At 46.4% G+C, this 16,347-nt stretch overlaps 3 protein-coding genes across 3 annotated transcripts; 2 read left to right on the top strand and 1 right to left on the bottom strand.

Annotated features, from left to right (window-relative positions):
• CSUI_007986 (uncharacterized protein) lies at positions 1 to 10,241 on the top strand. The gene is made up of 2 exons (XM_068068127.1): positions 1 to 5,509; positions 6,162 to 10,241. Exons 1-2 carry the CDS (start codon positions 13 to 15, stop codon positions 6,632 to 6,634), a joined length of 5,970 nt encoding a protein of 1,989 aa, XP_067919901.1. The 5' UTR covers positions 1 to 12; the 3' UTR covers positions 6,635 to 10,241.
• Positions 10,242 to 11,916: 1,675 nt separating this feature from the next.
• CSUI_007985 (uncharacterized protein) lies at positions 11,917 to 12,556 on the bottom strand (the record flags this gene model as incomplete). Its single annotated transcript, XM_068068126.1, has 1 exon — positions 11,917 to 12,556. A coding segment is annotated over exon 1 (303 nt), but the record flags the coding sequence as incomplete, so codon positions are not given.
• A 670-nt stretch (positions 12,557 to 13,226) lies between these two features.
• Positions 13,227 to 16,347, top strand: CSUI_007984 (uncharacterized protein). The gene is made up of 3 exons (XM_068068125.1): positions 13,227 to 14,428; positions 15,185 to 15,226; positions 15,998 to 16,347. The coding sequence occupies exon 1, from the start codon at positions 13,352 to 13,354 to the stop codon at positions 13,703 to 13,705; it is 354 nt and encodes a 117-aa protein (XP_067919899.1). The 5' UTR covers positions 13,227 to 13,351; the 3' UTR covers positions 13,706 to 14,428; positions 15,185 to 15,226; positions 15,998 to 16,347.

Raw genomic sequence — 16,347 nt, 5'->3', positions numbered from 1 at the left:
GAAGAAGAAGGTATGTTGGCGAGAGTCTTGAGGAATACCAGGGGTACGTGTCCTTGCTGCAGGAAGTACAGGGGAGGTGGGGGGATTGCATGCAGTTGGTCGCCGTGGAATGCTTGTGGAGATGATAGGATGATAGAGGCCGTTCCTTACAATGAAAACGTCTTGATGGATCCTGACGAAGAATGGAAGAAAAGGGAGAGATGGCTTCGGATGAGGAAGAAGAAGAGCAACGGGAGGAGAAGGAGGGGGAAGAGCTCTTCTTGTTCTTTTGCGTCGATGAAATCTTTCTCTCTCGGAGCATTTCTTCGTGCAACACGGAAGTTACATGAAGCTCGCATAGCCTTGAAAATGAAGGAAGAAAGAGAAGGCTCTCATCTCCATGGCAGGGCGAAAGGAGGAGGAGGAGGAGGAGCGGGCGGAGGGGGTGATTTATGTATGAGTATAGGGAGGCCTTACTTTCGTATTATAACGGAGACGTTAATTCCTTCTTCTCTTGTCGATACATCGATAGCTGTTCGCTGGTGGAGATTGAGACAAGGTGTAAGAAAGAGAGATGCTTCTCAAGAGACAACACCTTGTATGATGTGCGCTGAGGGAGGTAGGTTTGAGAGAGAGCAGGGCCGTGCTGCAAGAGAAGATGAAGAGGAGGATGTGATGAGAAGAGACTCTTTTCTTTCAGAGGAGAAAAGGAGACAAAGCGATAGCCCGCATGTTGGTATGACGGAAAGAGGAGAGGAAGATAGCGGACTTGATGTGAATAAGAAGGAGGCATGGAGAGAAGGAGGTAGAGGTTTGTATGGGAAGAATGGACGGAGGGGTTGTTCCTGTTGTGACTCTCATGGAGAGACTTTTTATGATGTGGAGAGTCATCATGAGAGGAGTTGGAGGAGTAGGAAGGACACATCGCCACGTCTATGCAACTACTATGATGAACAGCAAGGGGAAAGGAGAGCGCCTTGCCTTTGTGCTTGTTTTGATGGAGGAACCGCTCCTCGTCAAACATGCAGGAGAAGGCGAGATGAAGATGAAGAAGAAGACAGCGCCTTCTATAGAAGGAAAGAGGGCGCGGGATGGAGGGGAGATAGAGAGGGAAGAGGAGGAGGGTACTGTCCTTATTCTTCTTTTTGTGGCGAGGGGGGAAGGCGATATCAAGGAAGAGATCGCAAATCTCTTTATCAGTCATTCTCTTGTTATGACAAGAATCTAGATCTAGTTGACTCCCCCTACTCTTCATCTTCATCACGTTGGCGCACCTCGTCTTTCCCTTCTCATGTATGGGTGACAACAAGCATATCCGAATGGAAGCCTTTGCATGGTATCTCGATGTTACGTATAGTCGCTCAGGGGGGGAAGTCTAGGGGCCTGTCTCCTCTTTTTGCCGAGGGAGGAGGAGGTGAGGAGGCGACTTCTTTTCATCAGTCGCCATTCTCTCAGTCCCCACCCCTGTTTTCTTCTCTCTTCTGCAATCAACTTTCCACATTTATGTGTATCGAGGCGTTGAAATTACTGCCGAGACGATCTGCTTCTTCTCCTCTTCGTCAGAAGAATGAAAGCTCTTCATATAAGAAGAAAACTCCGAGAGGAATGGGGGAGAGAAACCATGACGAAGATGGAGAAGAAGATCAGTATCCGAAGCGTCTCTCTGCTCCTCCTTCTACTGGGTTCTATGGAAGAGACAAAGATCTCTCACTTGGTCGCGATAGAGAGAAAGACGACGAAGACGAGGAGGAAGAAGAGGAAGACTATTCTGCTTTTTCCTATGGGTTCAATGTGTCTCTAGGGATGTATCAACCCGATGAAGAAGATCAACATACCTACGATCCCGATCTTGTATATATTCCTGATCCAGAGCAAATCAATGAAGCTCTCCTGGGAAACCCTTTCCACATGTCTTCTTCTTCTTGTAGAGAGGAAGGAAGCTTACGACCTCCGGCTTCGTCATCTCTTGTCTCTTCGTCTTCTTCTTCCTCCTCGAGTCATGCGAATAGCAAGAAGAAGAAGAAGAGCTCCAAAGCAATGAACGGTGAGACGTCTGCATCAACCCTCCTAACACCTGAGATGGCACATGGGGGTCTTCCTACCGACTCGAGGGAGAGAAGGAGGGGGGATCCTAGGGGACATCAAAGAAGAACAAAGAGAGAAGGAGAAGAAGAAGAAGGCAGAAGAAGGCAAGAGGATGTAGAGGATAGAGGGGAAGATGAGAAGTATTTTGATATCGATGAGGACGATAGGAGTAGTAGTTTTGAAGGGGGGGGCGGGCAACCAAAAAATGAAGAAGATGAAGGGAGAAGAAGAAGAAGAATGTCTATGTCTTCGTCGTCTTCTTCCTCCTCTTCAGGTGAACTTCTTTCAAGTGACCATGACGAGAATCCTGGAGGGCGTTATGATGACGATGATGCAGAAGAAGAGAGAGATGATCTCTCAAAGAAAAAGAAGCATCTAAGAAAGATGGTAATACAGGAAGGTCAAGATGGCAAGAACGAGAACGACTCGAATGAAATCGACCAGTTGCATGCAAACGCCCAGCAGGGCTGCTCTTCTTCCTCTTCTTTTCTCCCGAGTGGACTGAGACAAGAGTCTTCACACCCGACAGGAACAAGAGAGAAGAAGAAGAAGAAAAGGGATGATGACGAAGAAGATTCTTCGATCTTCTTTAATTTACAAGAGTCGTTTCTTTCCTTATTCTCTCCCATCCAACCGTCTCATCATATTCCTGCCTACATCCCTCCTACTCTAGCAGCAGGCATCTCATGCAAACGCTTGAATTTTCCTATCTCGGTTTGCTTAGATGCTCGTTTATCGTCGCATAAATATCTTGGTCTTCCTCATCCTTATCTTCTCTCTTCTTCTTCTGCTAGGGGGAAAGAAAGCGCCGCTCCACATCAGCATCAAAGGATCTCTTCTTCTTCTCATACAGGACAGAGGGGGACCTCGTGGAGTGTGTCGCCATCTCGGAATGACATAACGGTTGACTCGTGCTGCCCCCGAGGAAAGGGCATAAGACAAGGAGGAAGAGGAGAGATGTTTTCCTTTTCTTCTTCTTCTTCTTCGTCATCTTCTTACTTATGTCGGGATTGTCCTGTCCTTCTATGGAGTTGGGTGTTCCCTGGGGGTGGAGGCATAGGGGGCCCAGGTGCATCGGTACCTCTACGTATAACAGGTTTACTTCCCCAGTTACGTCGACGTCTCTCGCATATAAGGCGACTCCAGGAAGATCTCTTACATCTTTTAGTTGATGTATCAGAGAGAAGAAGCCGAAGAGACAGAATGCTCCCTCATCTTTCCTTCTACAGACCAGCCTGTGAACGAGGAGGAGGAGGAGATCTTGGCTATCAGAGGAAGAATCATGAAAGACGTGATGGGTGTGGAAGTAGCTCTTATCATCGTGAAGCTAAATGCCGGGCAAGATCTTCTCATGTAAAGAGAGAAGATGAGAGAGATATGACGACGAAGAGAGATAGAGAAGACAAAGAAAGCGGGGAAGGCAGACAGAGAGTAGGTTGTCGATGCGAAGATGATGACGTAGATGAGAGAGGAAGAATTTCTTGTATAAGAAGAACTGACCAAGGAAGAGTTTCAGATAAAGAGATTGGCGAGGGCGTAAGAAGAGATCAAGAAAGAAACAAGGGTTCAGAAGCAGAAGACAGAGAAGATCTTCTATCTTTCAGTGAGAAAGGAGAGGAGGAAGAGGAGAACAAGGACATACAGAAGAGCAAAGAGGATGAAGACGAAGCGTCTCATTATCATCCTACTACTGTAGGAAGTTCTTCGACACGTCCCATCTCACAGGTGGATTGTTTGGAGAAGCTAAAGGCATCTTTTGACGGGACGGGCGCTGCTCCTTCTACTTCTCATGAGCAAGCAAACAAGAGTGAAGAGGAAGAGAAAGACGAAGAAGAGGAAGAAGATGTGGCCTGTAAAATCGATGATCTCCCCCTAGGTGATCCTACCTCATCCCTTATCTCAGAAAAGGCGGGAAATGTTTCAGGGTCATCTTGTCTCACGGAACAGAGTGATATCCTTCTTTCCACTAGACAGCGAGCCAAGGCTACAACGATGAAGGGCTCAACAGCGCCAGCAGGAGCGAGAGGAGGCGAAGAAGAAGAAGAGACAGGAGGGCTTGCTGGGAAGAAGAAGAAACATCATACTTCTACGAAAGAGAAGAAATCTTCTTCAGCAGTCCCAACTGGGGTTCCCCATCGTCATCAAAATACATCTAACGAGCCTCGCAGTAAGAAAGATCGATCGTCTCGGGGAGATAGCGGTGGGGGGGGAAAGAAAGGAGCAGGGAGTAGCAAGAAATCGAGAGATTCTCATCATCCTCATCATGGTCGAACTTCTGTCTCTCCCCCTAGTCGAGAAGCTCGAGACAGTAGTAAGAAGAATAAGAGTTCAAAGACGGGAAAAGCAGACGAGGACGATAGAAGTTCAGGTGTAGGGAGAAAAGATAAGAATAGCAAGGAAAGGTCTCCCTGTCACCATTCAGGCTACTCAAGATTGAACCTATCTGCCGGAAAAGAAGAGGAAGAAGATGAAGGAAGACAAGGAGGAGAAGGAGATGATGGATCTAGTATAACGACGATGACGGGTGTTACGATGACTCTTACCACGGCAACGACAGCGAGCTGTAGCAATCCAAACAAAGTAGAAGAGGAAGATCAACAAGAAGATTCACTGGAGAATAAGAAGATACAAAGTGAGGGCGTTGGGAGGTGTCCCGAAGAAGATGGTGATGATGCTAGCCATGCAGATAAGATCAAGGCGGATAGAATGATGAGGAATGAGATTGAAGAAGAAGAAGAAGCAAGAGGAGGAAAGGATTGGAGTGTATCTACAGCAACACATTCGGGAAGTAGTCCTCGTCACCAACAAACTCACTCTTCAGCCTCATCTTCCTCCTGCTGTTCGTCTTCTTCTTCTTCATGTGGTTGTTCTTCTCCCTCTCTCGCCTGTTCTTCTTTCCCTACTCAACCTTCTTCTTCATCGTGCTGTCGCATCCGTCAGAAGCATCAAGAGCCGCAGGCCTGTGCTTCATCTTGCTCATGCTCTTCTCATCCTAAACTTTCACAGTCTCCTCCTTCGTCTTGTGGTGGTTCGTCTTGTCCCTCCTCCTTTTGTTGCTTTTCTTCTTCTTCTCGAAAGGTGAATGGAGAAGCAGGTGGTAAGGCGAGCGAAAGGAGAAGAGACATGATCCATTGCTGCTGTTGGCAACGAAGAAAGATAGAAAGAAGAGGAGATTACGAAGAGGATATCTACCACCGTGAGACAAGAGAAAGAGAGAGGAGGCGGAGGATTGAAGAATGTGCCTCTTGCTCTTGTTCTCTTCCTTCATCGTTCTCTTTAACTCCTAGACTTCTTCTTGAAGAGATCAAAAAGACCGGCGGAGAACTTCTCTTGAGGCAAGGGGGAAATGTGCTGAATGGAGAAGCCCTCGTCCAGCAGAGGTTTATCGTCGATTATGCTTTTCAGTTCGATCCTGATGCTCTCCATTCTGACCCTCAATGTATAGGTAAAATACACACAAAGAAATACGATCGACTGGAAAATATGTATGTTTGCGATATACGTGTGTATGTATGAACATGGATATGTGTATGTATGAATCTGTGTATGGATAAGGGGCGACGTGTGAGTCGTCTTGCAGATATCCATGTATAGATGCAGAAGATTCTTCTCTTTCTGTTGAGAGATACGGATGCCCTCTATCACGTCGATAGACCTGTCTCGATGTTGTTCGAGGTCTTCATAGAGATGTTCTTTCTGTGTAGAATATCATACATGGATACATGTGTGGATATAGACGAGCGTATATGGAGGCTTAGGTGGAGGTTGTTCCTCATGGATGTCTCTATTATAGATGTGTGGTGATGGTGCTCCATATGGTCTTTCTTTGTCGTAACTATCGATCGTCTTTCAAGCAGCAAAGAGAGGATACAGGGGGAGAGAGGAACAATAAAGAGATGAAAACGCGTGGAGGTCTGGGCATCTCGCTTTCTCTCATACAGGCGGTCTCTATGTGGGGTGCATGGAGGGAGAGATGAAGGCGTTCTATACATAGATAGATCGGTGTATGCGTGCCCTCAACTGTATGCGCATCTTCTTTGTATGTCTTTTCTCATTCGTTCTTTTCTCCTCTGTCCGTGTGCATGTGTCTCTGTCAGCGAATGGAGGCACGACGAATACACGAAGACATCGACGTGACGGAATGAGCGGGCATGAAGATCAGCTAACTGGTCTAGACTTCCTCTATTTCTCAAGGTTGTGTGTGTTGGAGGGAGGGCCTCTCTTTTCTTCGAGTCATCTTCTTGGGACTTCCCAGCAGTTCACGTTTTCAAGAGAGGATGAAGAGGAAGAAGATGAGGGGTGTCTTCAAGGAGAAGAAAGAAATGCAGAAGTTCATAGGCATAGTCAGTATAAAGATGATGATACAAAGACGAAGAAGAAGATGATGAGGGAGAGCGTGACTGGGACGCCATCGGCCTCCTCATCTTCAGCATCGGGATTAGGTTCGATTGTCGAGCCATCTGATGAACTTCTTGTCGAGCTGTTTAAGAATGTCTATCTCGACGATGAAGAAGAGATAGACGAGGAGGAAGAGGAAGATGGAGAAGAAGAAGAAGGTGATTCTTCATGAGGATGAAGTTATCGAGCGTGGATTGTATCAAGTGGACAGCTTGTGTGGACCGAGAGAGAAGGTTTCTTCTTCTATCAGAACAAGAGACAGGAGAATGTGTACGGGGCGGTACAGAGCTGAATCGAACGATCGATTCATGTGTAGAGAGAATCTTCTCTTAGGGATACAACATAGTCTACATCTCATCCTCATAACTGCTGCTGTGTGTGTGTATGTATATATGCATGTATGTGTGGAAGTGACATAGTGCTGTATCGTTCTCTATCTAGATCGAGATGGATGGATAGACGAGCATGGTGGATTGCAAATGTGTTTCGTGACCATACCTACGTGTAGAGAGATATGATCTATGTGTGTCTCTATCTACGCGGCTCATCTGTGAGACATGCCTATCTATTCTTGGGAACTTCTCTTCATCTGTATTTGCTGTAAGCCTTCAAAGCAATACGATGCAGAGGAGAGAAAGAATGACGGATATGAGAGAAGCTTGATGAGCGATAGAAAGGAGCATGTCTCTTCTCACTACAATAGATCGGGTGTACGGCTCTCCGTACTTCTTCATTCTTAATCTTCTTTCGTGGATCACTCTTTTTCTCTCTCTGTCATGGCATACCGTATCTGTCTATCTTTCTATACATCTCTATATCTATCTATCTACGCATCTATCTATCTCTGTGGTGCCTCTTGCTTTTAAGAAGAGAGAGAAGACGGTATAGAAAGACATGTGCGCCTGCGTGTAGACGTTTCTCACACGCGTATATGTCTCTTCGAAGGATAGATTCTTAGAGAGGAAAGAGATTTTATGGACGGACGACTGCATCCCTTCTATGTTTAGAGCAGTTGTTCTTTTGCAAAGCCAACGCGCCTGCGGTTTCCTCCATAATACGCATATATACATATCTGTTGATAGACATGTATGTAATGCTGTCTAAGTAAAGCAGCATGTATTATACTGCTAGAACGGGGGCTCCCTATTTCCCCACTTTCATTGAGGCTCCTCATCCTAAAGGAGGGGTGTGGATGGTTTCGCATCTTCGACCGACCTCCTATCTCCCGTATAGCAGAAGAAGAGAAATTCATCTTATCGAGAAAAATGGAGATGTATGCATGTGTATAGAATACTGGATACAGATCTATATGTGATCCGTAGCCTGGTGACACATCTATGTCTTGTGAAACTTTCTATTCCTTCCAAGATCTTGAGGTGGTAAGTACCCCACCCCATGTTGTTTCAAGTGTATGTACACCCCAAGTGGTGTACATACACAATGAATGTGTTGTGGTGCTAGAGACATTCGCTCGGATGGCTATAGCAATCATAAGACACGCATCAAGTCTATTGTCTCTCAGTAAGACGAGAAAGAAAACAGCGTGTCTATCGTTCTTTTTTTCCTCTCCAATAGCATACACAATAGTCCCCCTCAGTGTATGTCTCTATGGTTGCCTGTGTAAATCTGTTTCCATGGATGTAAGACATAGGGAAGGGTATATATTTGTATAGTTACGCAAGTTGTATATCACAGGATGACCAAGGTGTTTGAGGTGGAACATCATCGCAGTGTTGAAGAGATCGAAGAGATCTTTTCTCTCTCTCTTTCTCTCCTTCAGTCGGGATGGGGATACAAAAACCTTAAAGCCTGAAGAGGGGATAGAGATAGAGAGAGACAGATGGACACACCACCGCACATGGATACTTCAAAGGCTGAAGAATGAGGTAGCCATAGAGAGAGAGAGAGGGAGAGACAGACAGGCACATACATCTATTTCTCGGTACATCGCAGGTATCGAAGAATCGCCGGTTGTCCCTTTTCTTTTCTATCAAGTAGGGATTGTAATCGTCAGTCTTGCAGTATGTGAAGATCGCAGCGCTCTGTAGGTATTACCTAATGAAGTAGAAGGAGGAAGAGAAAAAGAGAGACAGAGCCAGAGAGAGATTGAAGGATTCTCAAGGAAAGTCAACGGAGATGATGTGCTTCCCTTGGTGAAGCAACAAGGAGGGAGTTGACAGGGAGATGATCAAATGGAAGAAATTCATCGCTATATGTATAGAGACAGGTGTATACATATCTATGGATGGGTTAAAGATCTGTCTACTATCTGTAGGCGGATGTGTATTTGTATTTGTGTGTATAGGTGTTACCTGTGGAAGATGATTTCCCTTAGTATGTCCGTTATCATTAGAAGATAGATCATGAGTTAGGATGCTCGCACTCTTGCATTTTTCTCACCTCCCTACGGTGGTAGGTGTCTTGTCATCTATTGCCGCCCTCGCCGTCATGACAAACCGCCTTCTCTGTTTTCATGTGATTCTTCTCACCTTCCTTCATCTTTCTTTCTTTTCTTCTCTCCTTCTTGCCTCTTTGGTGGTGACTTTCCTCATCATTCTCATCAGCCATCTTACCTTCTTTTTCTCTCCTTTCGGCTCTCCGAGCTGCCCTCCTGTCTGTGGAGAGAAAGGGAGATGATGCGCATGAGGATGTTGCTCTGACTTGACAGGTGAATTGTAGAAAGAAAGACGGAATTCACAAGGAAAAAAAAATCAAGCAATGCATGTATGAATGGATATATATGTGTAGGGGATATGAATCTGTATGGATGGATGAATATCTGTGGATGTGTGTAGATAGGTCGTCGTAGGTGAGGGAGTGTGCGTCTGTTCTCTCTCTCTCTGTTGAATTGTAACGAGAGATGATGAGAGATGCGGACCGATCTTGTGAATTACCATCGCCATCTTAATGCCGTGATTCTCAGACGTGTAAGGATGATGAGAGAAAGAACAAGGAAGAACAAGGAAATGCGCGGTTTGTGCATTGACTGCCGCCATGTTTTTTCTCTGTCTCCTCCCGGTGGATGTGTATCTTGACGGGGGTAGTGACTGTTCTTTTCTTCTTTGGAATCTTGTGTACATGGGGGGGACAGGTGGGTCATTGTGATGGATAAAGAAAGGCCGCGCTTGGCGTCATCTCTTGATGCGGGAAGATGATGATGGTAATGGTGAGAGTCCATAGGTTCATATTTCGAGATATATATGGTATATATGTGTATATGTATGTGTGTGTCGAACTATCAGCGTATTTTTTCCAAATGAAAGAAGATCATCCTTCTTTCTCAATGAAAAGTCTCCGATTCTCTCCGTCCTTTCACTTTTTGTCTTTCGTTTGAGTTTTCTTTGAACGGAGAAAAGAGATGAGGGAAGATAGAGCGAGAGAGAGAGTAAGTGATGGACGATAGATTCACACAAACAAGGGAGGTGGAAAGAGACGCAAGACGAGAGACAACTGTCTGATGACTGACTGTATGCATGGGTTGAATGATGGTGATGACCATGATTCGTAATGAAAGAAGGAGAGCTTAGAGAATCAAGAAAGAAAAAGTCTCGATGGTGATCTTAATCTTCATGGATGATGGTAATGATGATGACTGTGAATAGGATGGTGGAAGAAGCAGACATCTGTAGAATAAGAAAGGCGTCTCGTGGAGATGGGTGTGGGGTGTGTATTAGAGGGACTCGAAGGATAGGGCGACGATGAAGGTGATGTATGGTGGCGGTCACTACCGTGTCTCATTGAGAAGAATGTAGGAGTCTTGATGTTTCTTTCAACTGAGGTTTCAAAACTTGTTAATGAAAAGAATTATTCTTTCTCTTCCTTCTCACCTTCTTCTTAACAAGGAGATAAGAACTGAAGACGACCAATCAGTCATAGCCCTCCTCTTCTCCTCCCTACTTCCCTTTGTTTGCCAGGATTCCATGGAGTGATACTTGTATACGCGCAGCCTAACTGTCGAATTTCTGTTCTTTTCCGCGTGGCATAAAGTGTAGGCGAGAGAATGGTGTAGAGATGTTTAGATAGAGGGAGTTGGCTCTTATTACAATCACGAATGATATGAAGAGAAAGAGCTTGCGATATAGAGATGGACTTCACTGTATAGTAAGTAGTAGAAGAGACATTCTAACGTAACATGTCAAGAAGATTCGTCTGTAGGGGGAGTCGAAGAGATTTGATGAGAAGGTAGAGAGAGAAGGAGAGTTAGCTGTAAGGTACCAAGCGGCGTATGCTAGTTGCTAGCTATGCTGCGAAGATAAGAGATTCTCTTTCTTTAGTCATTACCGTAGCTCGATACCTTCCTCTCGAGATGGAGGACGTTTGCATTGCAGCGCGTCTTCTTTCTTCCATGCTTATCGTCTTTCTTTCGTGGTATTCACTACTATACATACAGGGGAGAGAGCTGCGTCCAGGTGCAGGCAGGGATTATGATACAGTTTTCCGCGTGAGTCTTCGGATGTCCCAAGATCTCCTGTCTTCTAGAGAAAAGGCCGCTTCGATTTTTCGTGGAGACGAGTCGTAAGAGGCTATCTCCATCCATTGTCACGTTTGCCTACCAGAAGACACGGACAGTAAACAGGCGAAGGACGGAGGAAGAATGAGAGGAAACGTGCTTCGCAGTATTCTTTGCGTCGTGCCCATCCTGGCTTGCTTAAGTGAGGCGTTGAACTGAAAAGATGGAACGCCTGGCTTGCGCATGGAGAATAAGAAAGTAGAATACGTACAGCTACTCAATAGAAGAGAGAACCTGTGCGAGGTATTAGATAGAGATGCGTTTTGCTATCCGAAATCGACTTCCTCTTCTTCCGGTAAGAAAAGGCCTTCTTCGGTGTACATGCACCGGTATCGGGGGGTGGTAACAAAGCATCTCCTCGCTGCAGATTCATCAGACGTGTCGTAGTAACACGCCTCTCCAGTGCGCATACACCCGCACTCCTGCAACAAGGAGGTTCTTCGGTGTACGCAGACACCCAGTCCTATAGGGGTGAAAAGCCTCGTGGATGTACATACACTCGGAGTCGTGTGTGATGAAAAACCTCTTGGGTGTACATACACCCGATGTCGTGTACGGGGGGAAAAGCCTCTCAGGTGTACATTCACTCAAAGTTGTGTACGGGTGAAGAGCTTCTTGGGTGTACGTACACCCGAACACACCGAGGAGCCAAGGACCTCGCCGATATACATACACTTGAGCCCGTGTGTCCGTGGAAGCCTCTCTGGTGTACGTTCAGCCGGACTAGTGCAGGTTCCGAGATGCCCTGCGACGTGCATGTGTCGCTAGTCTCTCCGGTGTACATACACTCGGACACGCGTGCGCGGTAAAGGCCTCTTGGCTCTTCATACACCCGGAGAGCGAAGAGTCCCTTCGGTGTACATACTCCAACTCGTGGAGTAGGGAGCCTCTCCGGTGGACATACACCGGTCTCATGTCGGAGTCGGCAAGCTCTTCGGTAAAGGAACGCCGCAGCCTTGTCTTAGTGAAAGCCTCATGTTCACACCCGGGAACGAGTCAAGACCTTTCCGCTGGACGCACACCCGTAGCCGCGTACGAGTGTACAGCCCCTGTACCCCAAAGGCGGACAGTACCAGAAACTGTCTGCACGGGTTCAGTGAATGGTGCACTGTATAAGGAATATTGACACATCTTGAATTCACGAATCTGAGACTCTCCCTGAGGACGAGTAGGGATGGCTTCGCGTGAAGACAGGACGATGTGCTCTCTCTACACAGCGCCGCTCCACAGAACCTACGCCAAGTCATCCCGGCCTGCCTTGTGAGTGTTTCCTTCTACCCTCACGGCAACGCAGCAATCCTTCATCGCCGCAGTTCGTGAGAAACCGTCCAAAGAAACAAAAGGATTCTGATGAGGCTGACAACGAGAAGAGGAGAGAGACAATGCCTTTTTTTATCACTCTCGGGACACGTAATTCAGCCAGTCTATTACCCTTCTCTCCTGGACCGGATTTTCTCCGTTTCTCCGATGTCTCTCGAGGTCAGCATCTCTGCTCCTCACAAAAGCGAGACTTTCACACACATGAGTGAGCTTTTCTTTTCACTTTCTTTCTGCTTGAACTGTGAAGTTCACCTCAGAAAAGACAAGCTGAGAGGGTAGTGCGAAACAACGGATGGTGAGCGTGGCTCGGCCGGCGAGACGATGATGAGCTCTCTCTACACGGGAAGGATACGAGGCGCCCGCCTCGATTGATTTATACGGCCATTATTCACTTGCCTTATGACGGAAGTTCTTATGAAAGAAGAGTAAAGTAGATGACGCAACAAGGTATCTAAACCCGTGAGCAGATGATGAGGTTGAAGGCATAAATGACAGGGTGGGTCGGTGGGTTGTGTAGAGACTGTGGAGAAGGTCTTAAAAGCGAATGCTGAGTAAGTCAGTGGGGGGTGGAGGAAGAACAGAGAAGGCCTCCTCTCTCTGGGGGGTAGGTTGAGAGACGGAAAGAGAAGAAATAACGAATGAGAAAGACCGTCGGCTGTCGCTTCGTGACTTCGGCCGTAGCACGAAGGGTCTTCTCTATTTCTAACTATGCGCATGAAAAAGTAAGAAGCTACAGAAAGGAGACATAGACTAAGTGAATCCTCTTGAGCGCGCCCGGATAAAGAGAAATGCACTTGGTCTTTTGGTACGAGCGCGCAAGAGAGCAGCGGGGAGCGAGAGTAGTAGAGACAGAGAAAGGCAGGGCTTAGCAATATCATCAGATTGACAAGGGTGGGGTACGGGGAATGAGAGAAGCGAGTCTTCCTTCCGAGTTATCGTCTATGAGCCTGAAACCAACTGAAGCACAACACGACCATCTCTTCTTATCATCCCTACTCAATAGGCTGAGGGGGGGGGATCTTCTTTCACCCCCGCCTTGGCATCATCATCACCATCGTCATGATCATCTCCACCATCTTTCGTTCTTTCTGTATTTTTCCCTCCATCCCTCCCTCTTCTTTCTTCTTCAGTTGTTCTTTGACTCCCTCACTGACCACTCGGCCCCGCTTCAGCGGCCGCGAGCGCCCGCCCCTCCCTTCTCGCTCCCTCAACTCGTCGTCTACCGCTCTTTTTGGGTGGTTGAATCTATCTATCTATCTCTCTCTCTCTCGATCGACTTCTAGAATCCCCAGGAGTGAAAAAGGTCTTCTTATCATTCGCCTTTTTCGTTTTATTCTTTCTTCCTTCTTTCCTACCACCATTAAAACAACCCTAGCAGGTCATTTTTCACACTTCTCATTTTCTCCCGGGTGAGTGAGTTAGTGAGTGTTGTGTCCCTTTTAAATCGCTCTTTCTTTCTCTTCTTTTTGATTCTCGCGTCTTCTTCTTCCTCCTCCTCCTTTTGTCTTCTCTTCTACGACATCCTAGTAAAACCCCCCTTAACGAAGAGAGAAGGAACGAAAAAGAGCTCAGCAACCCCCCAACTTTTTTGTCTCGTAACTTTCGTCACCGCGCCGTCCTGGTGTTCCTTCTCTCTCACTCTGGTGGCGTTTTTTTTTATCGATTGTCTTGGAACAAAAGAACAGAGACTTTGTGACAATCCGAGGGCTTTCTTTATCATTCTCTTTCTTGTGTTTCATGCTCGCCGCGCGAGTGATTTGGAAGGGAAGAGAGGGGATCTTACACTCCTCGCGTGGGGGGGGGTGGCGGTAGTCCAAGTACGACAGCATCAACAAGGACGACTGCAAAACACTCTTACTACCGGATACTTCTTCATAATAATCCCCCCGATCTCTCTTCTTCTTGGGCTTGTCCTTCTTTTCTTTTCTCCGTTCTTCTTTTCTTCTGACCCTTTTTCTTCTCATTGAGCTGTCTTTCTTCTCTTCCGCCGTCTCTATTGTTTTTCTCTCAATCTGTTGTGTCCCATCGCTAAATCGACTTCTCTTTCTTTGCCTGTCCCTCTCTTTCCGTCTCTTTCTTCCTTCCCTTCTTTCTTCGCGCCAAAAAGCGAACTTTCTTCGTCAAGAAGAATTCAAAGTAAGCTTCTCTCCTCTTCTTTCCTTACGCACCCACTCCTCCCATCGCCATTCTTCTTCGTCATTTCTACTTTTCTCGAGGCCGACACATGAACAACCGGCACTTCTTTTGGGGGTTTCCGAAAAGAAAGCTTAGACATACATCTCCTTTCACACGCGGGTCGACATGCTAGAGCCTTTTCTCTAGGCAGAGGAATCTTCTTTGGTGTTCTTAGTCCTTTTTCTTCTCTTCGCCTTCCATCCCCCTCGCCTACTCTTTTTGTGTCTTTCTCTTTGGACAGGAGAGCCGTGAGAGAGAAAAGGAGAAGAAGGGTGGGAGAGATGGGATTGTGAGATGCCTTTTTTCCTCTTGTTTTCGTTAAGACACGAAGTCCATCATTCCATGCCTGGTCTTTCCTGTTCTCGACTTCACAAATATCCATTTTCATGTACCTAACTTTCTGAAGGGGCAGATAGGTGTAGATATGGAGTAGAGGTGATGAGGAAGATAGAGAAGGTACATACAGAAGAGAGAAGATTCTGTGGACTCCGCCGGGGACGATATTCATCAGATCGTTCGTTTGCCGATAGAGTCGTTAGCTTAAATTTCTCGTTGAACGACTTCTCTTTGCCTTTAGTGTAGATTGATTTTTCTTTCTTCGTCTGTAGGGAATGATCGCCTTTTCTCCTAACTTCTCCAGCCGTCTTGGTGAAAGGAGGGGGTCGTCTTTCTATTCACTCATCTTATCTCTTCTTTTCTCCCTTTCTCTCTTCTCAGGTTCTTTTTCTCTGCTAGCCGTCCATCACATCGACGGAGAAGGTAAGCCATGGAGAGGTCGAATCAGATTTTCTTCTGTCTCTGTCTTTCTTTTTACTTATCGCGTCTCTCTCTCTAGCCTCTTCGTGAATAGTCGCAGAGTGTATCATACCTTCGTCGTACCTGACATTTTCAGACGGCATTTCTTTATCATATCGATGTATTGTATCTACAGTCCATAGAGATAGATTCCTCTCTCTCTCTCAGTAGCGTGTCTACGTTTAACGGTAGCAGCACATGGTGTACCAGGTGTCTCTATCTCTTTCTGAGTGGAGGTTCGAAGGTATAGAGATTAGAGCTATGTGATACCTATATACAGGTATCTGGCATAGTTATGTAGATACGCATCTAGACATAGATCATCTCCTGTCTGTAAATGGGCGACGAGAAGTCGTAACGACGTGCCTATAGACGCGTGTACCCTGCTGTTGCCCATGTATCGACAGGGAGAAAAGTCGTTCTCATGCGAATGTATGTATACTTCCGCATCTTCTTGCTTGTCGATCCTGTCATCGGCTCGCCTCAACTCAAGGACTCTGTCCGTCCCAATGACTCACAGAGAAGAAAGGGCGTCGTAGATGATGTATGTTGTATGTATATGTATCTCTATACGTATACTATATACCTGTACCTGCGTCTATACAAGTCTAGGTATGTACATAGCACTAATTTATATACCGATATGTCTACATGTAGCTACTGGGATCGAGTCGGCTTTTGTATATGTTCGTTATGAAACTTTTTTTGTGGTCTCTTGGGTTTTCTTGTTCGCAGACAGGAGACTTTTTCTTGCTTTTCCACTCAAATGCACTTTCTTCTTTTTTCTAACGAAGATGATGAGTCAGCAGCAGCCCCAGCATCAAGTCGTCCAGGAGCCTTCCCTTGTTGAAGGCCTGCCATCTTCATCCGCTCCACCTCCGCCGTCCTACCCACGGGGAGGAGGAGGAGGAGGTGGTGGTGGGGGAGAAGACGAGGCACATCACCCCCAGCAGCATCTAGGAGGTGGCGAATCTGTCTATGCCCCTGTCCCTTCGCATTCTCATCATAGTCATGGCCGTGGTGGAGGCAATAATAGTCACCATCATAATAATAGTAACACAAGAGATCTCGATTGGAACTCTCTG

Source organism: Cystoisospora suis (assembly GCF_002600585.1).
Source record: "Cystoisospora suis strain Wien I chromosome Unknown contig_4349, whole genome shotgun sequence".
Classification (NCBI taxonomy): Eukaryota; Apicomplexa; class Conoidasida; order Eucoccidiorida; family Sarcocystidae; genus Cystoisospora; species Cystoisospora suis.
The sequence above is the reverse complement of the archived record's forward strand: the minus strand, read 5'-3'. Positions and strand labels throughout refer to the sequence as shown.

Excerpts from the sequence above, each read along its gene's own strand:
- CSUI_007986 (XM_068068127.1), top strand. The coding sequence starts at position 13 with ATGTTGGCGAGAGTCTTGAGGAATACCAGGGGTACGTGTCCTTGCTGC. Across the intron at positions 5,510-6,161 it reads TTCTGACCCTCAATGTATAG|CGAATGGAGGCACGACGAAT; the intron begins GTAAAATACACA and ends TGTCTCTGTCAG.
- CSUI_007984 (XM_068068125.1), top strand. The coding sequence starts at position 13,352 with ATGATCATCTCCACCATCTTTCGTTCTTTCTGTATTTTTCCCTCCATC.